Source organism: Colletotrichum phormii (assembly GCF_030913505.1).
Source record: "Colletotrichum phormii strain CBS 102054 chromosome Unknown BDP81scaffold_1, whole genome shotgun sequence".
Lineage (NCBI taxonomy): Eukaryota > Fungi > Ascomycota > Sordariomycetes > Glomerellales > Glomerellaceae > Colletotrichum > Colletotrichum phormii.
In genome coordinates, this window is record NW_026851443.1 from 3,584,947 (window position 1) to 3,608,238 (window position 23,292).

Sequence of the window (23,292 nt, forward strand, 5' to 3'; positions counted from 1 at the left end):
ATCATCTGCCACCGTCAAGAATTAGGTTGACCAGGGAAGTGGCCTAGAAGCTCAGACGGGTGGTACCCCTCAATCCTCGGTGCCATCCGTTACCCTTTTCCAAACTTTTGGTTTTAAACCACAATAGGGAAAATCTTCCTGTCCGTTTTGAGCTGTTTCCATATTTCTGACGATATCCCTCGAATTCGACGGTGATGCCCCCGAAGGTGGGAATCTTGCGGATGGGGATCGCGCCCCGCTGCGCAAGCCAACCTAGCCCCTGAATCGACTTCGCTCCTTCGAACATCGTGGCGGACATAGCTCAGTTGGGAGAGCGTCAGACTGAAGTCAACTTCAATCACTTAATCTGAAGGTCGTGTGTTCAATCCACACTGGCCGCATCTTCTATTTTGTCTTTGTCGACAATGTGTCTTTTTTACCCTTTGGCCATAATCTCTCATTTTCCAAGGTTTTTTTTTCGGTTGTCATCCATCCATGGACCTTGTGTAATTGAAGCCTGTTTGTTCCTTAGGGCTGAACCTGCAACGCCATCAAATTTTCTCACTTGATCAAATACATGAGTGGAAGGAAGGAAGCCCTCCAATTCGCGATGACCTGCTAGCTGTGATGATGTTTGGTAATCGTAAATAACGTTCATAAGGTATCTTTCCTATAACTAGGTTACTTCAAGCTACTATCCAACCTCATCAATCCCAAGATTTTCAAGCACTGCATCCGTGGCTCTCTTTTCCATCTGCGACCCCTCCCTTCTTCTCCACGCCTCCATGAAGAGAAGTCAGGCTCAAGCGTGCGGCCAGTTCCTGTTGAGAACGACACAGCTCCCGTTCGCCGACGACGCAATATCCTTATCCGTCAAGAACACGCAGTACTTTGCAACGGCAGCCGGGTCCAGCCCCGTCTCGCCGCGCTTGTACTCAGGCATACCGGCCGTGACCTTGGCCATGCCGGCCTGGTTGACGCCCTCGGCGAAGGCGTCCATGATGTTGGTGGTGTCCATGCCGCCGAGCAGCAGCGCGACCGAGTAGATGCCCTTGTCGCCGTAGAAGCCCGCCGTGTTCTTGGTGACGGCCATGACGCCGTGCTTGGACGCCGTGTAGGCGATGCCCGACGCGAGGCCGCGGTAGCTGGCGTTGGAGCCAATGTTGACAATCAGGCCCGCGGGCCCGCCGCTGCCGCTGGCGCCGCCCTGGGCGAGGAACTGGTTGACGGCGTGCTTTGTCGTCAAAAAGGGGCCCGTGAGGTTGATGGCGAGGACGCGGTCCCATGTCTCCTTGGCGCAGTCGGCGGCGGGGTCGAACTTGTCCATGACGCCGGCGTTGTTGACGACGATGTCGAGGCGGCCGAAGCGTTCTACGGTGCCCTTGATGAGGGCTTCGACGGAGGATTCCGAGGTGACGTCGACGACGATGCCGTGGAGCTTGCCGGCGTAGGTGTCGCGGTATTCCGAGGTGACGGCGGAGACGCGGTCCTCGTTGATGTCGGAGATTACGACGTTGGCGCCGGCGACGAGGTAGGCTTCGGCGATGGCTTTGCCTAGGCCGCCGCCGGAGCCGGTGACGATTACGGTCGTGCCGGGGAGGCGGGTCGCCATTGTGTGTGATGTGTGATGTGTGATTTGTGAGTGGTGAATAGGTGTTTGGTGAGAAGGGGGGCTTGTCCCGAGTGCTGCTAGATTACGGGATGAGACCTTGAAGGTTTTGTTCTGCTATTCCAACTTTTGCAAAAGTTTTAAGCTTAACTAGATAAGATTGATAAAGTGGTGAAGCAAATTGCGTGATTGAGTCGTGAGTGAGTTGTAAGTGAGGAGTGAGAGTGAGTGAGTGAGTGATGTTGTCCTAGAGGCTCTTGATTTCTAATGAGAGAGAGCTCCTCCACGTGCGTCATTGAAGGTCGCCGCCGTGGGCCATTTATGTACAGCTCTGCATCGTCAGACGGAGGGAGGGGCTGTTGCGGGGCGATCTTTGGTGGGGGAAGTAGGAAAAGAGACGTCTCGATTGGGCGCTGACCTCGGCGCCGTTGACGTGCCCGTGGAACCCTCTAGGACTTCTCTCTCGTCTTACCCCTGGTATTTGGAGCGTGGCATCGTATTCGGTTCCGGGACAATGCAATGTTCGTAAAATCCCCTGGGCTTATGTCTACTTGGTTTTTTTGCCATGTTCTCTTGTTTCGAGGTTGGCCTACCTTATCCTAATGGAAGCTTCCCCGCGAAATCTTCATGGGAATCCCCCCCGCTTCCCGGCTCGCTTCCACCCCACTCCTTATGCTTCAGAAGCCCGGGTATCTGGGCTGGGATCATCCCGTGCGGCAAGGTTTACTGGCCTTGACTTGTTGCATATGTCGCTGTGCTTAATATGAGAATGAAGTATTCATTGCCATGTGTGCTTCTGACGGGACTTTACGGTAGAATCGATGCCGGGTGGGAAATAGCCGCTGATGCCCCTCCTAAGCTAGGTATATCTGAAGACCCTCATTGTGTCTTATCATCTGTTCTAGGCAGGCATTGTCCTAAGCGATGCTCAATTCTGGTCATGAATGACGGACCTGGCTGCAGATCATGGCTGCGCTTGAGCCATGAGGTTGTAGCGCTTTTGGATGACGGGTGCACGATGGTTGCAAGTCGATGCGAATACGGTGGATTGCTCCCCCTGTTCGCATCTCGCATTCGGGTTTCTCATACCAGATTCGCGGTGTGTCTGCAACTACCCGAGCCCGTCACTTTATTGATTCGTCGTCCTGATTTCTTCAATTCTGGATGGGACGAACGCCCAATTCGAGGGCCTTGGGAGTTGATGATTGGATGTGCTGGTCTCGTTGGTGCCGATTCGGGACCGATGCAGGTAGCCCCTGTAGTCGGTGAAAGGGTCTCCATCGTAAGGTAATAAATAGCATAAACCAACGTCTGGAGAGTCTTGCACAGAAATATCAAGTCGATTCCAAGGTCTGGGCATTACTTACGCAGAGTCTCGGCAGGCCCTTGTGCAGCGGAACATGGGACTTGCGCCGTAGTCCAGCATTGGGAACTCTTGCTTACACAGCTTTTCATGCAAAACCATTCCTAGGCGAAAGCGAGGTCACTATGTTGAGGGATTGGAGAGTCGGTTTGAACTTTTGAATAGACCAATTTTTGGAAAACACAGCCAACAAGGCAGCGTAACAAAGGGATGTTCCGAGATGATTTCTACTTTGTGTGTGAGGAAGAGGAGACAAGAGTCAGCCCTCCAATGATATTTCTAAAGAACTTACACCCTAGTCACTGTCGGTATAGACGCAGCCTTCTTCTTTTTCTTCTTCTTGCCCCTGGTGTCCTCGTCACCACAAATCTCCTCCCACTGGTCGAGAGCCGACCAAGACGAAGGGGATTGCGAGGACCTACGAACCCCAGGAATAACCTTGGAAAGGTACTTACCAAAGAACCCCTTCACTGTCTCAGCAATGCCTTTCGGCTCCTTCTCAGTCGGTAAACTAAGGACACTATCATTCTGACAAGGGCTCGTCGATCGGCTCTGTTGCACACCGTGTGATAGTGACCGAGTACCTAGGCTGCTATCTGAGCGCTGGTGGCAGGGCATGTCCAGGCCCGTTGTGATATTGAGTGAGTCCCAGCGGCAGACACGGCACTGGTTGATTCTTGGCTTCTTTTCGACGTACACTCGTCCTTGGTTGGGGCAGTAGGTCTTTGCGTGTTCAAAGGTGTCGGGGAACGTCCACGTTCTCCTTCGGCATATGATGGGGATCTCTTCTATAAGGGCGATGCCTCGGCAGGTTCTGCACTCGTCGACGACTTGGTTGATGCCGCACATGATTTCTTGTTAGCTATGGTTGTTGTGACAAAAGTTGTGTAGTATAGTGTTAGTCGTTGCGTTGCCTGTTGGTAGGGTTTGATGAACTAGGATGCGGAATATTGTCCCAGCGAGCAGAAAAACGGCTTTATATAAAGGAGACTGAAGAGTTTATCCAAGACAAGGCCATTGTCACCGAATCACGTCTATTGTTAAGTGACCAGAGCTTATGAGTGATCTACGCATGGTGCTTTGGATTGAAAGACCTTTGATTGCCACAGCCACCCATCTGGACAATGCGGGCAAAGACAGCTGGGTGCAAGGAGTTGATCTGAATTGCGGTAAAGAAATCACTTTTTCGCAATGCTTTGGAGCGGCGGGTAATCGAAGAGAAATAGTGTTCTCTCAATCGAAGCTGCAGGTAAACGGGATGGGCAGTCTAAGTTTGGTATACTTCAATGACTTCAATCATTTACAACTTGCTAGTGGCTGTTTATCTACAAGAATAACTCAGTCTCAATTGGTGCATTTGAGGCGGCCTTTTGCTGCGTCTTTTCGAGTGAATGATGTCTTCTCGGTGAGTAGCAGGTGAAGACACCTTTGACCGAGACAAGCAGAGAAGATGAGAAGTTGTCTTCTTGGGCAACGAATAAACAAGAAAGTATTCAATTTCTCAGTCATAATCGTCCTTCGTATGTTGATTCCATCTTACCGACCGTCAATGGACTGAATTGGCTGATTCTAGAGGAACAGACCTGAAATCTAAGGCGGGTGGCGGAATTCTCGGGCACCGCCCCTGAGGCATCAAAAAACGTCACCTCGAGTTTTTTCTATCAACGCGCGCTACTGCAACTTGTTAGCCAGGAACCACGTGCTCGTCAGGAGGAAAGAAACAAAAATGCATTGAAACGGAGGCTTCCACAAACCGAAAAGCTCTTGATTGCTTTCTAGCATTTCTTGTCCAGAATGACGTCTGCCATTGGGATGGAGGCGGTTGTCGCGGTAAATTCACCACAACACTCAGAAGCTTTCCATCACTGGATTCACTAATGAAAAATTGCAGGCCGCAGCGGGCGCCACATTGAGCGTGGACTTTCTCATCCATCCAATGGACACGCTCATCACACGGATGCAATCGCCAATGTACACAACGCAGTACAAATCCGTCAACGGCGCCGTCAGCCGGACGCTCTTCCTCGGGCTGTACCAGGGGTTCGGCCCCACCATCATCACCAGTATTCCATCGTCGGCAGCCTTCTTCGCAATCTACGAGGGGCTCAAGGGCTACTCGCTGCGCGCGAAAGAGGAGGGCCGCTTTTCGGGCGTGCCGTTGCCTGTTTTGTACGGTGCAAGCGGCGCGACGGCGAGTCTTGTTAGCTGTGCTATTACGAATCCTGCCGAGGTGTTGAAGCAGAATGCGCAGGTGTACAGGGGCGGCGGCAGCGGTGCGTCTCCGACTCTTACCACGTTGAGACGCTTTGCGAAGCAGCCGACCAAGTTGTGGGCTGGGTATACGGCGCTTGTGGCGAGTGATTTGCCCAATACCACGTTGATGTTTTGTCTGTACGAGACTCTCAAGGAACGGTTCCTCGGAGGGGAGACCAAAAGCAAGGAGAGGAGCGTGCCACAGCAGGTCTTTGCGAGCGGGCTGTGCGCTGCTGTTGCTGGGAGCGTGTCGTCGAGCTTGTTTGTGCCTATTGATGTTGTCAAGACGAGGATGAGGCTCGCAGCTGGCGGGGAGGTGACTGGCGAGAATGGGGCTGCTAAGACACCGAGTGCAGCTCCTCGTGCAAAGATTGGTCCGATTGCAGTAGCCAAGGGGATTGTCTTGAAAGAAGGCGTTCGTGGGTTGTTTAGAGGTGCCACGGTTACGGTTCTGGCGTCGGCTTTTGGGGGCGGGCTGTATATTGGCTGTTACGAAGCCATCAAGATTTATCTGAGCTAGAAAGGCTTTCAGATTTGTACAATATGTAAACATAACTTAGACAGCAGGGACGCGAGTCTTGTAATACCACTCTTCTCGATTCAGTAGTTCCAGGGGTATCCGGACTGCGTGTATCAACAACGACTGCAGCTCAAAGAGACGAACATTAATGTTGCTGCAAGTGTCTAGGTAATGAATGGCCTTAATACGAATCCGAATGCAAAAATTGCCATTGACCGATTGTATCATCTTCGGCGACGGTCGCTTATTAACGACAGGTGAAGGTTCCGAGTGGTCAAGCTCGCGAAGCCTCGGGGATTGACACCAATGTGCCTTCCTCCACGTGACTCTCCTACCTTCCGTCACCTGAATATACACAGGAAGTCCCATATAAGTCCCCCCGATTCCTTTTCCGTCACCAGCCAGCAGGCACCCGTCTAGGTCGACGGTTCAGGTCAAACTGGCTGGGTGGTGGAGTGGTTTAAGGTCAACAATCAAATTGCCCACAGCCTTACTCGACGACAGGCTGCCCGAGTTCGAATCCCAGCATGAGCACCAAGAGAAGTAGCCACACCGGTGGTGAACTCTTTTTTTTGCCTTCAATCCACATCTATATTCAACACTATGGACCTTTCAAGATTCCCAGAGTGGGGAAGAGCCATCCATGCATGCATGGTACGATATATAAAACCTCCATTAACTAACCATCTGGCTACACATAACAATAGACACCGTCTGCTTTTAGGCGTCGGCAGCGGCCTGGCCACACTGGCCAGCGACAACCTTGACGTCGCCGTTGACGTCGCACTGGCCGTCTGCTTGGCAAGCGCCAGCACCAGTTCCATCGGTGCAAGCCAGGCCAACGAAGTCGGCCGCCGCATCCGCGTCCGCTGCTTGGTCGGCATTGGCATTGTCGTCGGCGTTCGCATTGTCATTTGCGTTGTCCTGGTTGTTGTTGTTGCCACCATTGTTCTGGTTGTTATTGTTGTTCTGGCCGGCATTGTTGTTGCCGCCGTTGTTGCCGCCGTTGTTGCCGGCATTGTTGTTGCCGCCGTTGTTGCCGGCGTTGTTGTTGCCGGCGTTGTTGTTGCCGGCGTTGTTGTTGCCGCCGTTGTTGTTGCCGGCGTTGTTGTTGCCGGCGTTGTTGTTGCCGCCGTTGTTGTTGCCGGCGTTGTTGTTGCCGCCGTTGTTGCCGCCGCCAGCTCCTCCGGCACCACCGGCACCGCCGAATCCTGCACCTGCACCACCTACGGCACCTCCACCACCGCCACCTCCAAAGCCGCCACCTCCAAAGCCGCCACCTCCAAAGCCGCCACCTCCAAAGCCGCCACCGCCGCCGCCGAACTGAGGAGCAGGTGCTGTACGCAAAGCATGTCAGTCTTGTTAAGACTTGAGAAGAGGATGGATAGAGAAAGACTGAGCGAGGGACTTACCTGTCAAGGCATTGCCTGTGAGAAGACCAATGACAAGGAGAGTGATAGTCGTGTAACGCATGTTGACGTATGTGCCAAAGTCCTGTAAGTGCCTAGGAATGGAGGAGGATTACAGGTAGGTTGAACAAAGATGGGATTGACTGAATCGAAAAGGTGCACAGCACTGAAATGAAAGGTTACAAACAAGAAGAGAGCACCAATTTGGATCACGCAGTGACTGAAGAGCAGAGGAGAGAGAGAAAAGTCAGTCCCAGCTCGAAGAACATCCCGATCCTTATACCTGCACCACTCCGCCCTCAAGTGCCGTCCCATCGAAAGGGCATCGCATGGGCCAAAAGAGGTTCACCCAGCCAAGCAGCAGCAGCACCAGTGGCCCCAGTCGCTCATGTCCACAAGACCAGACGGCTGGGCGTCAGACATCCGATCTTGGCCAACATCACGACAAGCATTCCGCTACATCGGAAGTTTAGATGGCATGCCCGTCGTCCGGAAAACCTCAAACATGGGCATGGGGTGCTTTCTTCCGCCCCTTGTTGGATGGAACACCTACGTCGTCACCCTGGTCGGGTGTGATGGAAAACCTTGAATACCTTAAAGGTAACAAGGCAAACAATCCAACGAACCAATCTAGGGCCACCGCACCTCACGCGACCAGCCTTGTCGACCCATCGGCGAGGGCGTCTATAAGCTTCAATTCATGGCTATTTCTCTGGGGAAAAGGGGGCGCACACCCGGACCCGGGCCCCGTCAGCTGGGGGGGTTCGACGTGCAGCGGGACATGTTTTGGAAACCCATGTCTACCGAGCCGCCTAGCCTTCGACATGCGGCGGGCGGGAATAAGGAGTTGAGTCGCGGTCACGGCTGCGTTGCTGTGGTTGAGCAAGAGGGAGAGAAGGAGGGAGAAGAGTGATTCCCGAGAGCCTCACGGTTTCTCTGACGTTACTTCGCGCTCCTTAGCCCCCCGCATTTTCCCCTGTTTCGACTGAGCTGTGACAGCTGAGCCAGGCGTGTTGCGCGGTCCGATCTACACGTAATGTGGGTGCTGCCCGGGGGCGCCTACTGTGGTTTGTCGCGAGTCTAGAAGATCTTGACTTGGCTTGTATGAAGATGCGAAGAAATATGTCGTGCAAGCCGGGGGCCCGGCCGGTTAGGAAATTGTCTTGAATGACGAGTTTGCGCTTGTGGATGCTCTCCTCTGAAAGGCTTGGTAGACAAATGTACATAAATGCTGCTGCCGGTAGAATCGATGTTAGTCCGTTCCATGTATTGTGATTCTCTTCTCACTTTACTCCTTGTCGTCTTAAATAAAGAAAACAAATGGTGTTGTAGGCAAAGAGGGACGGACACACGGGCCGACGGGGATGAAGCCTAAAACAATCAGTTCGAGATCAGTGCAAACAAGAGAGACAATGTCAAATGTAGCCTGCCCTAACCTTTACTGGTCAAAACATGCGTGCTATCTGCAGTCTATCAACCAATATAGCTTTTGGCCGACTCAAAAAAAAAAAAAAAAAAAAAAATAACCATGCGGCCAGTGTGGATTGAACACACGACCTTCAGATTAAGTGATTGAAGTTGACTTCAGTCTGACGCTCTCCCAACTGAGCTATGTCCGCCGCGGTTGGAAAAACTCGAGGGTGGACGTTATACTTAAATTAAAGCTTTGCGGAAAATTTTGGTGGATAATTTCCGAGGACGGCCCCACCGCGGTTGGAAGTCATCGGGAAGGAACGACACCGAATGCTCACATCTCACAAGACCCTTTTGATGTCTTCTGCTGAACACGTTAGCATGGATAATCATACACAACGCCAGGATCTGGAGGAGAGTTTCTTACTTCAAAGCCAGGGAGATTCCTCGGAATTAGAAGCTTGTCATCTTCTTACTTCACAGTTGATTCCAACATCCCTAGCGAACTGTGATCGTGGAGGAAGGAGCCACCGAGCTGCTCGTGCCGGGGTAAGATGCCGTAACTTGTCATGTCCCCGGCGCTTGCCTTGGGGTCTGTTCAAGAATAACAAGGAAGGGACCTACCTCACCTCACTTTAGGTACCTCATCTTCAGGTAGTGAGAACATGGAAGTCACGACCGGGCTGGCCTGAATTGGGATGATTACATTATCATTTGATGACTACCTCAGGATCCAAACTCCAACGTCAAACCTCGCTCCGTTCGCCATTCTGTTTCCCCAACTAACATCAAGTGATGCGAAGAAAAAAAAAAGTCAAAATGTTTCCGCCCTTCATCGCCCCAAAACTCAAGTTTCCCGAGATATATCCTGTCCCTGTCTCCAGGTATAACATATGTACTGCAGCGTCGTGATGGGATGCATTTTTTGCTGACACTGTTACAAGACTCCACCTCTTTGAGGACTAGATGAATCCTACCCGAAATTCATCTGCAATACCAGTCGGGGCCCTCAGTCCAAAGTCTGGCCGTCTCGCGTCAACTCGCTCACAAGGCGGAGGAATCACTGGCGGTGGGCTCATCTGTTGAGCCTCTGCCTTTTCTTTCGGTGTCTGCGGTCTCTGGCTTCCAAATGTTGGACTTGCCAGCGGGCTCGGCAACGGCCAGTTCGCATCGTTCGAGGCCTCGGGAATCAAGCTGTTCGGCGTGGGAGGCTGCGGCGACTGCATGCGAGGTGAAACCATTGCGAAGTTTCCGTGGTGGACGTCCCGATCATCCCAGCTGGGCGGCTGATATTGCTGCGGGTTTGATGCCTTGCGCTGCAGTTCGACGGGCGGCGGAGGCTGTCGACGGTTTGCGGGTGTGACTCCATAGTTCCGCTCGCCCTCGCCTGGGGCGACCCGTCTCGAGGTCGGCGGGGGTCCAAGGTATCCTTGCGGCGGGGAAGAAAGATCATCGCGAGATCGACCACCGGAATCTTTCCTCTCTCTGAGCTCTGGACCTTGTCGTTCACGGCTATCGTACTGGGCACGTTCCGCGTCTCTGATGGGAGAGATCATCTCTCGTGCATCCGAACCCTGACGCTGTCTAGCAGGGGGCCAATCGTCCAGAGGCCGAGCAGGGCTCCGCAGCGGTCCTTCATATGGCACCTGCTGCGGTCTGGGTGGCGGCAAGCCGGCGCTCCTGGGAGGTTGCGGCAGAAGTTTCATTTCTGGCGGACGCGGTCGCCTGGCGCTCCTTGGCGGCGGGCTAACTGGTACAACAGGACTTATTGGAATGATTGGGCTCTCCCGCTCTAGTGTCCGTCCTCGTTCCGCCATACCAAAATCGAGTCCAGTAGGATCATTGTCGATATCCATGGAAAAGCTCTGCCTTCTTGGCGTGGTGATAGTGAGGGTGTCCCTCTTTGCGGCCACATTCTGGATGATTGGCCTGGGATAGAAATGGTCCTCGTCGCTGGAGCGTCCTGTAGACGCGGTTGGGGACGGAAGTGCGGCCGGCCGCGGCCTGTGAGCTTCACGAACGGCGGTGACTGCCGTCTTCGGTCTAAGATCTGTCCTCAATGGCGGGAGAGAACCATTAATGGATTGAGGAGGCGAAGGCAAGGCCTTGGTGGGCGACAACGGAGCCGGAGTCAGCTTGTCATCTTTCGACGAGTCTGACGGGTTAAGGTTGAATTCAAACTGTCCAAGAGGGCTTCGAGGTGCGTTGGCTGCGGTCGGCGTAGGAAGAGGCGATATGTTGTTTGGAGAGTGATACCCGCTTGGTGCAGCACTCGGCGCCGGGCTGAGAGCTCCGTCGCTCCTGGAGCCAGCACCATCACGAGCAAAGTGGACGTCGAGAGGGTTGACCCAAGCCTTGGCCCGGGCTGAGTTTGGTGTCCCCGGTCTGCTTCCTGATCCATTACATGTAATGATCGGTGGAGATGCGATGTTGCCCAAGCTGGTCACAGAACCGTTGTTCCAGCGCATATTCAAATTAGCCTCGGACCCAACAGGTCGAATACCCTTGACGCCAGGTGCACCCAGATCGACCAGGGAAGATGAGCCGCCATTCAGGTACGGCGCATTCGGATGACGAAAGTTAGCAGCGAAGCTCTTGTTCGACATGGCTGTGCCGGGGCGGGATCCGTTGATGAGAATGGGACGGTTCATGTCTTGTCCGAAGAATTGGCCTTGACCAAGAGTGTTTTGGTCAACCTTCTTCCATTGAGGCTTCAACTCAGTCTTCTCAGCGGGTTTCCTTTACAAAGTCAGTTCACATTCCCGCGACAGAGGGCTGGGAGCGCACTTCTTCTTATCGGCCCCGAGTTTCAACCCGAAAAAAGACACCATGGTTGCGTTATGAAGAGGGTATCAAGAAACTGTGTTGGTCAGCGGGATCGGCCCATGAAGCGAGATGGAGGGGTGGTGAGGGGCATACAGAACAAAAGAAAGGCATAAAACAGCTGTGAGCTATGCACAGAGAGAGAGAGAATGGGCCCAATCCCGGCAATGGACGTCCAGGTCAACAATCGAACGAGTTTGGCAATGCGAAATGAAGGAAGAACCAGTTCGAGGGGATTGAACAATTGGTGAAAAGTGCTTGCCACGGCTCCAATGTTGAGCACTCGGAGGCGTGGAAGGCGACCGAGCAGGAACAACGGTGTCGTGAAAAGAGAGGACGAGCGGTGGTGGTTATTGCATACGGGCCATGTCGCGTCTTTTTCCGGATGAAAGTGCTCGAGTTGTGGAGGTAGCGTTGAGTGATGGACAAGGGCGACGATCCTTATTCGCGGCCCCAAGACAGTTGATCCGTCATAAGATCAGGGGCCCAGCAGTAATAACGTCCCGAAGAGGGAGGCCAGGATGGACGAGCTGCCCAGATCAGTGGACAGGGCAGAGCTCCGGTGGAGTGGATTCTGGGTCGAGACAAGGTTGAGTGAGGGCTTGCGTTTATGAGCGGAAAAGCAACAAGTGTGGTGAGTCTCTTCTTGGCGGGATGTCTGTGATAAAGAGCGATGAGACTGATATCGATCCCTTGCAAAACAGGTCTAGACGTAGCCACCAGCAAGGAGTCGAGAGAACGAAGAGATGGTGGAAGATCGTGAAGGGCTGAGACGAGGAAGGACGGGAAACAAAAGTCTAAGGAAACGAACTTGCGATGGGGACATGAACCGGAGCAGACCGAGCTATTGCGACGTCGCCGCTGTCGCCAGCGAGGGGTGGACCGCGACCGACTGCAGTGTGGAGATGAGAACAGGCCCTCTCCCAGGCACATTTTCCCTCTTTGGATTGGTGTTTAATGAAACGGCAGCCCGGTGAGAGCGCGACACACAACGATGCTGCACACGTCCCTCGTGCTGGGGATTGGTGGCCGTATTGGCAATTGTGTATGCAATTTCGCACTTTTCCCCCTTTGACGTAGCTTCATATCATCGGGGGCAGGGCCTCCGCGCGCGCACGTCAACAGCTCGAGTGGGGGAGGTCGACCGAAGGTTCAAGGGGGGGGGGGGGGGCAATGAAGAAGAAGGGGTGACAAAATGGAATCCTTTTCGCTGCACCTGCAAGGAGGTCGTGGGCACTGGGCGCTTCATCCAGATTCGCACCCACAAACTCGCACATAGCCGGCTCGAGTTGAGACGAAGTTCGGATGAACTGCAAAGGGAGAGACGACCAAGACCCCTTAAAAAAAGGATATGACGAGCCTTGTGCGATTTCCAACCCTGGAGGCATTGGACAATGGAAGAACGCGTGATGGGCCACTTTGGAGGTCCCACGATAAAGAGCATACAGTTTGATAAGACGCAATCCCCCGGAAAATACCACCTCAATTGAGTCCAGGATCAAGGGTTTTGCGAGATTCAACACCCGCAGACTCATCTCTTTTTCGAAGTTTCTACGGCTTCTCTCCTTCGAAAATCTTTCGTTAGCCCACCGCCGGCCGCAAGTTTCAATGTCTGCGGGTTCTGCATTTCTGCAGAGCTCGGCCAACTGAAAGGTACATTACTCGAGATGCTCACCGTACCTGAGATTCCTGAATTGCGCGAAGCTTATGCTTGGTGTGCTAATTCGGGGGGCGGGGGGTAAATACCTAGGCCGGGGGGGGGGGAAGAAGGGGGAGGGCATTTTATTAGCCAGGGCCATTGCCATTCAGAAGAAACGAGATGCGATTCCAAACCAACGGTACGTACCTCACAGAAAAAGGGGTTCCCCCTGTGTCCCTGGACTAAGAGGCTCTTTTTTAGCTTGCATACTCTTTTTTGGGCCGGCTTCTTCATCCGAGCAACGAAAGACCTTGAAACTTATTTGTTCCCCCGGCCAGGTTGATACATCACTGCCGTGTTGGTCCATTGACGAAACGAAACAAACATGGAGTCGATGGAGCCCGATGATACCCTAGAAGCCCAAATAAACCCCCGACCACGAGGGACGTTTCTCCGTAACGACGAACTCGATGCCGAGGTGGGAAGGCATATCCACGATCTATCAAGGGAAGTGACATCAGAATCTCTCCGTCACAGGTGGACCGTCGACGTCAAAACGTGTCCAAACTTCAATGAAGATCTACAGGCGAGCACGACACCTTTTGTTTTCTCGTATTGCCTGCAGAAGTCTGTGGGCATATCCAAGGGACAAGAAACCCTCCGCCGGATCGACAATCCTCCTTACGCGGGCAGCCGCCTTGCTAAGGGCGGACTCGGGAGCCGATTCATTCGTCTTGAACAGCCCCCCACATGCACACGCGTGTGTGCTTCCTCTACGAATACTTGGATCACGCTAGACTCTAGAGTACGATTCTTCTTCATGCCGTCCCTTATCTTGGTGTAGCAAGACGAGAATAAGAAATAGGCCAGGGCCCAGATCTAGGGAGACGCATAACGCATGAAAAAGGACGACGGCGCCATCATCCGCCCCCTTGGATTCCGACCACCCATATTACTGAAGGAAAGCCACCAGGCTTTAGTCGGACGACTTTGCATCCTTTTGGTTCTCACTTCGCGCCGCGCTTCAGCTGACAGTTTTGTCAATAGCGTCGCCGCCCGCGATGCCACTTCCCCCTAAAAAAGACAAGAGGTCGGCCCGCGCCAGCTAAACGACGACTAATGCACTTCGCTCGGGCTTCCCATCGTCGGTTGGAGAGAAGGCTTTAAAAAAAAAGAGACCAAAAATCTCTCACTCGCTAACAGGAGAGATCCAAACTTGACAAAGTTGCGAGTCTGGATTCTCTAGCGAACGAATTCTGTCTATCTTGATATCGCCAATTTGGCTTGCGTGGCTTGTCTCATCTCGCGGCCTCTGCCGTCCGCCACAGTAGTACACGGTACACGATTGAAGCATGCAAAGGGGTGGCGGGAAAAGGAGATTCTGCCGCAGAAGACTATCATGTTCGCCTGCTCACATGCAACTTGGACGGTGTAGAGGATGGAGTCGCGCCCGGACGATGTCGTGTCTGCCGGTGAGTGGCCGATACGAGGTTCAATTGTGTCCTTCAGGTGGGTGAGTGACACTGACAGGTCCGTCGACAGTCGACAGCGACGGACTAAGCGTGTACCCAGAAAAAACACGCGACCGAGCACAAGAGTCCCAGTGCCAGGTGACAATGTATTCTGACTCGGCATTGTTGAGACCGCAACGTGGTGGGTGAGTGTGTGTGTCTTATGCTTGTTCATTGCCAGTCTACCAGTCTACCTGTATTGCCATCCAAACCATCCCATTCATGTGGCATACTTTATGATCCTGTCCCTAACCTCCCCCGTTCTGTGCCGATATTCATGTTCGTAGTATGAACGTCTGGCCTAGTCTAGACTAGGGCAATAATTGTTTACAGGCCGATGAAAAGCAAAAATTTCGGGACTCAGATCCCTTTCAAAACAAAACTCCTAGCTAATACCGAGTGACCCCATTTACCTGAGGCTTGAAAATCAATCTAAACAAATAAACAATGCAAAAAACCCCCCAGCAGGCAATACCTCAAGGAGACGATCTGTCTCTACTAGTTTCATGCCGTCTCAACAGTCTCCCTTCCAGTTCTCCTTGATCCACTCGCCCATCTTGTACGTTAGCGTCTCGTCGGACCAGCTCAGCACGTCATTCTCGCTGTACTCGCCCCCGCTGAACTTGAGCGCGACAATGATCCATTGCAGGATGAAGTCGATGAAGACGAGGTCCACCTTCTCCGGCTCGCCCTCTTTGGGGAAGCCGATTTCTGTCTGGATGCAGTTGGGGACTTCGTAAAATGTGATCGGGGAGTGTTCCGTGTCGTCGCCGTCGGTGCCGATGTCGTCTTTTGTGGTATAGCCGCCGATGAGGTCCGGCTTCTTGGACTTGTCGTCGTCGTCGTCGTCGTCGTTGTCGGAAAGAGGCTGCTGGTTGTCGGCGGGTGTGTGGCGGAGTTCCAGGCGGCGGGGTTCGCCGGTGATTTGTGCGTCCTCCTCCGTCTTGAGCATGACCATGTCGTCCTTGGGGTACATCATCTCGGGTATATTCATGAAGCGGACGTCGCTTGTGCCCGCCGTCTCGGAAAAGATCTTGCCGGCCTTGTTGAGGAGGTCGATGACGCGCTTGGCGACGGGGTAGGGCACGTCGGGGATGTACTTGAAGGTGCTCGTGAAGGGGGAGACGATGTAGGTGCTGTCCTTTGTGAAGGCGCCCTTGAAGATGTCGAAGCGGAGGCCGCCCGTGTTGACGATGGCCAGGCGCGGCACGTCCTTCCTGTCGTCCTTGTGGATCACGTCCGGGAGGACGTGCGTCTCGAGCCAGGTGAAGAGGCTGTCGTCGCCCGGGTAGGCGGCGCGGTTGACCCACAGGTCCTGGGGCGCGCAGCCGTACTGGTAGTCCAGGTCGAGGGCCTTGCGGGCCTTGGTGATGAGCTTGCTGACGTTCTTGCCGTGCTCTGTCGGGAAGGTTGTCTCGTTGAGGCCGGTGTGGTGGTAGAGGCCTAGCAGGTTGTTGTCGATGTACTTTCTCGAGAAGGAGACTGAAGACGCAGCCTCGTCGGGGACCTCGTCGTCGGCAGCATCTGCTTTGGACTTCTTCTTGACGTTGTTGACGGACATCCACCCAATGGTCTCGCCGTACCGACCGCTGGCAATGGCATACGCCTCCCTGTCAAAGGAGAGGGCGTCGCGGACGTGGGCGTGGCCGCCGAAGAAGGCAATGGGCGCGAACCAGGCCTCCTTGCGCAGGGCGGTGAAGATTGCCTTGAACTCGGGCATGCGCAGGCCGACGTGTCCGATGACGACGAAGAGGTCGGGCTTCTCCTCGCGCAGCATTGTCTTGAACCATTCCTCCTTGACCGTGTCCTCGACCGGCTGGACGACCGTGTTGTTTGCGTTGCCCGTGAAGTCGAAGATGAAGCCGAGGGCGACGACGTTGAGCCCTTGGTTCTTTGTCTTGAACTTGCGGTAGCGCTTGGCCTGCGGGACGCGGTCGCCCGTCTTTGGGTCAATGTAGTCGAGGTTACTCGCAATGTAGTTTTCTCTGTAATTCGGCACCGTGATGTCGTGCTCGCGCTGGGCGGCGTCGGCCTGGTAGAGCTCGTGGTTGCCCGTGCAGATGACGTCGACGGTCTGCTCCTTGAAGATGTCGTAGGTGAAGAGGCCTTTCGGGGAGGATGCGTCGTAGAGGCCGTTGCCTTCTACGCGGTCGCCCGTGTCGATGACGAGGAGGTCGACGCCTTGCTCGTCGGCCTTGCGGCGCATGTGCTCGGCAAAGGAGACGTAGTCGCCCCAGTCGGCCGAGTATTGTGGCTCGAGGAGGTGACCGCCGAGCCAGCCGTGGACGTCGGTGGTGTGGAGGAAGTTGATTTGGCCCCAGGTTAGGTCGCGCATCGGGGCGGGGACGGGGGAGGCGGCGCCGGGTTGGGCGGCGGAGGCGAGGGGGAGGTAGAGGGCTGCTGCCGCTGCGGCCGCGGCCGTGAGGACGGAGGGTGGTGATGTTCGGTGTTTCGCCATGGTTGTTGGTGTTTGTATGTGTTTGCTGGGTTTGGTTGATGGGAGGAAGGAGGAAGAAGCGGAGGAGCTCGAGGAAATAGGAAACCACACCCCGTTCGCTTCGCCTTCTTGCGGGGAAAGGAGAATGGTAATGCTGAGAGGCCAGACGGGTTTGACGTGATGCGTTGGCGAGTCACGGTCACGGGTGCCTGAAGGTACGGCTACGAATAGATAGAGAGCTCCTTGAAGCTGTCTCCGATGGGTGCCCCGGACAACCTGACCCGCTACGTCAGCGACGATCCCTCAAGGTTCTTGTTAAAATACCACTCGCTTATCTGTACTGATAAGCGTGAGATCGGGGGTAGAAGACTAACAGATACGAGCAGCAAGGTGTCTGAAACTGTCATGGCGCCAAAGGGTAGAGCTGGGGGCGCGGGTCCACGTGCCCGGAACAATCCCCGGACCTGCATATGCTAGGTACGTACCTGGTTGAATGTGAGGCAATGAGCTTGGGCCAGCACAGCAGGTACCCGTCGGCTAATGTTGGGTCCCATGTCCGGATGACATTTCCTCTTTCCATACTTTGTTCGTCATGGTCCATCATATATATGCGAAAAGGGGTTTGTAGTTGCTTGTGACATGTGAATGAAAGTTGAGATGGACCCAAGCTTCTGTCACGAATGGCTGCTTTTGTTGGGCTGAAAGTCTGTCCACCGGCATGATGAGGGGGAGGGGCACGGCTCGCAAGGACGTTCGGGACCATCGGTCCAGGTTGAACTTTGCGAGTAGTCTGGCTGGAGTAACGGAGCCGTTCACTTGCGTGCCGAGGACTCAGATCTTGAGCCTTCGTGACGTGGTTATCAACATCCAAGGTTCTGAGTTGATGCCGTTGAAGGAAGAGGCCCATCGTAGGCTCGCGCAGATCCCTTGAGTTTTGGGCATCGGAGCTGTGCGCTTGAGTCCAAGTTGTTAATAAGTCTGAGAGAGAAAGACGTATGAAAAGATGACTTATATGAAACTACAACGAGATTAGGATAGCCTGTTGGCCATGCTTCTATGTTAACGACTATGGAGAATCAGACTATCTTGATAACAGTGTAGTCAGTTGCATTCTTGCCGTCTTCGGGGCTCCGTCACATCTCTCAGCTACATTCAAAACCATGTACAGAAATAACGTCTCGGCATCGGTACTTGGTAACATCAGCCCCAGTTGTGGTGTTCTTCAAGTCAACGTCCTCAATAGTGATGTCTTCACAACCTCCAGAGCCTTGGCTGCAGTTCATATCCGCAACATAACTAGACGCGCCATCGCCTACCCAGTTTCGGATCGTCATGTCTGAGATCTTGAACGTGCTGCTTTCGCAGTCTCCTTGTTGACCACTGAAACTGGTGCATTGGCCAATGAGGAAGGGTGCCTCTCGTGTTGCGGTGAGATCGAAGTCGAGGAGGGCTATAAATGCTATTAGCATGTCCCTACGACTATGTTTGGAAGGCCTCTGTGGTGAAGATTGAGTAACTTACTCGCATTCTTGAGATCTTCACCCGGGTCCATTAGCAAGTCTTGTTCACGTTCAAGGGACAAGGTGAGAAGCTTCCCGGTTTTCACTTACATCCGACACCGCCTCCACCTCCATTCGGTGGGTAAGATACCTGATCTCCAGTCCACGTCTTTACATACGCGCCGTGCCGAGTTTCCAAACCCTTGTTACGCCTCACAGTGACGTTCTCAACGCGCTCAAACTCGCCTTTGTACTGGCCAACACTTCCAAAGGCTATACCCAGGGAGTGATCCATGGTGGAATCTTCAATTAGAATGTTGGTAGAGTTGCCTTTGATGGCGATCGCGTCGTCGCCGTTTCGAATGTACATGTTACGGAACGTGATGCGGTCCGAGTCGATGGTGTCTGCGCCATCCGTGTTTCTAGCAGGGTACCCGTTGTTTGTAGTGCTGTTGATGTAGACGCCGTCGAACAGCACGTTCTGCGAGTGTATGATTGCCATGGTCCACATCTGACTCTGGACCATGCGGACGTTTCTAACCGTCATGTCTGAGGCTTTCCAGATTGCTAGGGCATGAGGACGGTCAGGGTAATTGGACTGGCCCTTGACTAAGTTGTACCTGAACGGTGGATGTCAGCTCGAGTTGGACGAATCTTGTCGAGAAGCGGGATACTGACCATGTCTGTCCGTTGCCGTCCAAGGTCCCGTACCCGAAACCATCGACTGTGACATTCTTTCCGCCTAGGAACCACGCCGCAGAACCATTCTGGAAACCGGTCGGCTGCGGGTTGCTGAGCCAGTAGTCGGTGTCTTTGCTCCACTGTGTGTTAGGCAGAAGTTATCAGCACCCATAGATGGCTCGCGACAAGAAGGATGATGCTGTGTAATCTCACCAGCAACGTCCCATGGATCTCGATCTGGGTATTCTCCAGGTCAGTCGTGGTCATCATCTTCTGAATGTTGTACGTCGTATTGGAGAAAATGATCCGGCGATTCTTGCGGCACTCCTTAAAGGCTGCGAGGATGGCTGGTGAATCATCGGAACCGTCATTGTTGGCTTCAACGGTGCAAGTGTAAACGGCTCTGTCTTCGAGGATGTTTTTCGGAGAAGCCAAGGTTGAGGAGAAAAGGCCAGGAAGGGTGAACAAGACTACAGACCACTTGAGACCAAGATTGGAAAGCATCGCGGCAACTGATATCCGAAGTTGAGTCGATGAGGAGTTGAAGATAACTCAAGCACAGAGCAGTGCGATGTGATCGGTGCAACTTATACAACTATCAAGAGACAACGACATGACGACGATCAACGAAAAGCATGCACTGTTACTGTCGGATTGGAAGCCCAATTCGACCGTGAGTAAGGGTAGAGCAGGGGCCACCTCGAGAGAGTACAATTACACCTCGACGGTCCACCCAACCTCCGGTTGGAATCTCCCTTCTACTCCTTACGCAGAATCAATCAATATAGAGATATTGATACTTCGTCACCCCCAGGACCCTACGGTTCGAACCAACTTCCCTGTGATAGGGATACCAACAGTTACTTAGCATCTGCCCCAAAGGTCTCGGCATAATGATGATCGATGAGGGTGTCATTCGCTGGCAGTTACTGCGGCTTCTTCGAAGCTCAATGAAGCAGTATGACGATGGTTTCCTCATGTAGAAACAGTTCATTGAGAGACTAAAGACAACGAAAGGAAATCTCGTGAACATGAATATCGATCTCTGCAGGAATACGTATCCCGCCACCGACATCGGTCTTGTATGCAACTGGTGGACTTCATCGCGGTCACCCACCGTCGGGGGATGAAAGCACGAAACCCCATGTACGGAGTACGATATCCCCAGATGTAATATCTGGGGTGGATGGGCTTCCCTTCCTCCGCACTGCTATCATCCCGTTGGCCGACCCCGCAATATGCACCCGTTTCCCAATGCAGCTTGCCCCGATTCTGGACGATAAGCGGGTTACAACGCCATGGATCATCATGGGTGGGCATTCGCGGAAGATATGAGCAAGGCGTTTTCCGCCAAGGCAGCATCCGCCCGCCGTCGATGCCCCGGATTCCGTGATATGCACAGCTCGGGTTCCTGCAGGAACGACGACTGCCATAAACAAGTCGTCTGGGATTCTACAATGCGGGGTTTGATCATCTTCTCATGAGTCTCTACACAGTTCCGCGACAATCGTTGTCTCTAAGCGGCTCGTCGAGCCTACTCTCGTTAGCCTGGTAATTAGTTACATGGCACGATCATGGTGGATTCCTCAAACAATCCCATAGATCTTGGCAGATTCGTGGCTTAAGCGCTTGAAATCGACCGTTTCAGTCCACCGCAGACTAGCTAGCAGCTCGTCGATCACAACGTCACATGAATATTGATCTCGAAGCGGGTCAACGTTATGTATGGTGGGGTGTTTCCGATGGCTAGGTTGGCTATATCCAGAGATGAAGTAACAGATACACACTTCATTGACTCTATGCACAGGATATGTAAAAGAAATATTTTGTTCCATAACCACATCAACCCGATGTAAGCATTATTACATGTACACACACAATTGCCTACTATGCGACCAGCTTAAGAGCAGGTGCCGAAAATGGGCTGGCAACCGGCGCCGCAGTGAGCAGTGGTAGTTCCGCAGAAGCCGTACTCAGAGCAGCAAGTGCTGTCGGGACAGGTGTAGCCGTTGGAGCCACCACAGGAGCTGTCGGGGCTGACGCCGCCGGTGGCAGCGGTCTGAGTAGCAGCGGGAGCGCTGGAAGTGGCATCACCGCCGGAGGCAACGGGGCCGGCAACACCGCAGACGCCGAAGAGGGGCTGGCAGCCGGTACCACAGTAGGCCTGGGAGGTGCCGCAGAAGCCGTACTCGGAGCAGCAGGCGCCGGCCTCGCAGACGTAGTTGTTGGAGCCGCCGCAGGCGCCGTCGGGGCCGATGATGCCGGTGGGGGTAGCGGTGCTGGTGATGGAGACGACGATCTTGGAGGCGGTGGCGGTGGGCGTGGAGGTGCGCTTGGTCTTGTACCAGTTGGCCTCGGCGTCGCCCAGGCACTCGCCGACGGTGACGGCGTTCAGGCCCTTCTCCTTGATGATGCGGAGGAACTCGGGGACGAGGTACTCGGCGGTGTTCTGGTGAACCTGGAGCGGGTGTGAGTATGTGAATGAAAAAGAGATTTCTGAGTGAAATCATGTTAAACTTACCTCGTGGGCCAGGGCGATGGAGCCACCGGCATCGACACCCTTCTCGAAGATGCCCACACTGGTGAGGTTGCCGAGGGGAGCGTTGTTGGCGTAGTCGAGGGAGTCGACATCGGCGTGGATGACGTGGTACTCAAGAGCCTTGAGGATGGAGAGGGTGTTGTCGTTCCAGCTGAAGTAAGGAGGGCGCATGTAAGTGGGGTACTTTCCGATGATGTTCAGGAGAGAATCCTCGAGCGAGGTCATCTCGGGGATGATGTCGGCGTCGCCCAGGGTGGCGAGGTCGGGGTGGCTGTAGGTGTGCGAGCCGATCTGGTGGCCGTCGGCGATCATGCGCTTGACGACATCCTGGAAGTTGTCGATGTTGCCAAAGTTCTCGCCGTTGACGAAGAAAGTGGCCTTGGCGCCAGCCTCGGCGAGGAGGTCGAGGACGTGGTCGGTGTAAGTGAACGGGCCGTCGTCAAAGGTGAGAGCAAAGTCACCCTCGACTGTGCACTTGGTGATGGCAACGCCGTAGGGAATGTTAGTGGCCGGGGCGGTGGCACTGGCGGAGGCGGATCCGGAGGCAGTGCTGGAGGTGGAAGCCGGGATAGTGTCGTTGTTGCCAGCGGGGACGGTGGTGCTGGGGACGGCGATGGGCTCGGTGGGAAGAGCAACACCGGGGATGGTGGTGAAGGAGGGAGCAGCGGTGGGAATGCTGGTGTTCTGGGGGAAGGGGATGTAGGAAGAGCCGGCGGCAGGCTTGCCCGGGTACGAGGGGACGTTGCCGGCGGGAGCAGAGGCGGCAGCGGAGGGAGCAGCGGAAGGCCACGAGCCGCCGGATCCAGGCTTGCCTCCTCCGGGGTAAGAGCCGCTGTTGGAGCCCTTCTCGGAGCCCTTGTCGGAACCGCCGTTGGAGCCGGTGTTAGAACCAGTGTTAGAACCGGTGTTGGAGCCAGTTGAGGATCCAGTGTTGGAGCCCGTGTTAGAGCCGGAGCCGGAGCCGGAGGAGCCAGATCCGAAACCAGTGTTGGAACCAGAACCAGAGCCCGAACCAGAACCGGAGCCAGTGTTGCCTCCGTTTCCAGGGTTTGACGGGGGAGGGTAAGAGCCGCCGGGGGTGGAGGGAACACCCGGGATGGTGGTGTTCACGGGGTAAGGCGGGAAGTGAGCTTTGGTGCTGCTCGGCTGAGGGGCGGGGAAGTCCTCATCGCAGAAGGTCTCGTTCGAGGTCTGGCGGCGGAAGGGAGAGGCAGCCGCTCCGGCCACGAGGAGCGAGGTAGCAACGGTCTTGAAATGCATGATGCGAAAGAATGACTAGTATTATATAAAGAATGACTTTGGTAGTTAGAAACGAGTGACGGTGTCTTATAACAAGAAGACAGACAGTTGACTAGTAGTAAAGAAGAAGAGAAAGACTAAGAACTACCAAAGTTCGACACGGCGAGCCGCCCATATATTCCATCCAACGCTGCCAAGTCTTCATGGACCCCCCTATGCGCCCATGCGGGTGGGTTGTCAGCTTTGCAGCACACGAACAACCTCATTCATGTTCATCCCGTTTTAATTGCCAAGATTCACGGCCAAGAACTCCAGGCCCAAGTTCCCAACTCCCCAAACAAGGCCGAGTCATGGTTGGGGGTTCCTCGCTTGGGCGTT

At 54.2% G+C, this 23,292-nt stretch overlaps 6 protein-coding genes and 2 non-coding genes across 8 annotated transcripts; 2 read left to right on the top strand and 6 right to left on the bottom strand.

Annotated features, from left to right (window-relative positions):
• Positions 1-290: 290 nt before the first annotated feature.
• On the top strand, positions 291-380 carry BDP81DRAFT_t10. The gene has a single exon. It is a non-coding gene; the product is annotated as a tRNA-Phe (tRNA).
• Positions 362-1,865, bottom strand: BDP81DRAFT_414275 (short chain dehydrogenase). Its single transcript, XM_060589347.1, has one exon. The coding sequence runs from the start codon at positions 1,589-1,591 to the stop codon at positions 782-784; it is 810 nt and encodes a 269-aa protein (XP_060452193.1). The 5' UTR covers positions 1,592-1,865; the 3' UTR covers positions 362-781.
• Positions 1,866-4,745: 2,880 nt separating this feature from the next.
• On the top strand, positions 4,746-5,724 carry BDP81DRAFT_388982 (mitochondrial carrier domain-containing protein; the record flags this gene model as incomplete). Its single annotated transcript, XM_060587200.1, has 2 exons — positions 4,746-4,781; positions 4,843-5,724. The coding sequence occupies 2 exons, from the start codon at positions 4,746-4,748 to the stop codon at positions 5,722-5,724; spliced, it is 918 nt and encodes a 305-aa protein (XP_060452194.1).
• A 2,938-nt stretch (positions 5,725-8,662) lies between these two features.
• BDP81DRAFT_t19 lies at positions 8,663-8,752 on the bottom strand. The gene has a single exon. It is a non-coding gene; the product is annotated as a tRNA-Phe (tRNA).
• Positions 8,753-9,508: 756 nt separating this feature from the next.
• On the bottom strand, positions 9,509-11,377 carry BDP81DRAFT_388984 (uncharacterized protein; the record flags this gene model as incomplete). The annotated part of the gene is made up of 2 exons (XM_060587201.1): positions 9,509-11,285; positions 11,334-11,377. The coding sequence occupies 2 exons, from the start codon at positions 11,375-11,377 to the stop codon at positions 9,509-9,511; spliced, it is 1,821 nt and encodes a 606-aa protein (XP_060452195.1).
• A 3,656-nt stretch (positions 11,378-15,033) lies between these two features.
• BDP81DRAFT_306462 (calcineurin-like phosphoesterase) lies at positions 15,034-16,977 on the bottom strand (the record flags this gene model as incomplete). The annotated part of the gene is made up of 1 exon (XM_060583277.1): positions 15,034-16,977. One exon carries the CDS (start codon positions 16,975-16,977, stop codon positions 15,034-15,036), a length of 1,944 nt encoding a protein of 647 aa, XP_060452196.1.
• Positions 16,978-18,098: 1,121 nt separating this feature from the next.
• BDP81DRAFT_388986 (glycoside hydrolase family 28 protein) lies at positions 18,099-19,640 on the bottom strand (the record flags this gene model as incomplete). Its single annotated transcript, XM_060587202.1, has 5 exons — positions 18,099-18,406; positions 18,478-18,492; positions 18,567-19,075; positions 19,134-19,276; positions 19,350-19,640. 5 exons carry the CDS (start codon positions 19,638-19,640, stop codon positions 18,099-18,101), a joined length of 1,266 nt encoding a protein of 421 aa, XP_060452197.1.
• A 1,396-nt stretch (positions 19,641-21,036) lies between these two features.
• BDP81DRAFT_487481 (uncharacterized protein) lies at positions 21,037-23,026 on the bottom strand (the record flags this gene model as incomplete). The annotated part of the gene is made up of 2 exons (XM_060595221.1): positions 21,658-23,026; positions 21,037-21,594 (listed from the first exon to the last, which is right to left on the bottom strand). Exons 1-2 carry the CDS (start codon positions 22,933-22,935, stop codon positions 21,037-21,039), a joined length of 1,836 nt encoding a protein of 611 aa, XP_060452198.1. The 5' UTR covers positions 22,936-23,026.
• Between the last annotated feature and the right edge of the window lie 266 nt (positions 23,027-23,292).

What these genes read in the sequence shown, in the direction of transcription:
- BDP81DRAFT_414275 (XM_060589347.1), bottom strand. Translation starts at nt 1,591, where the DNA reads ATGGCGACCCGCCTCCCCGGCACGACCGTAATCGTCACCGGCTCCGGC.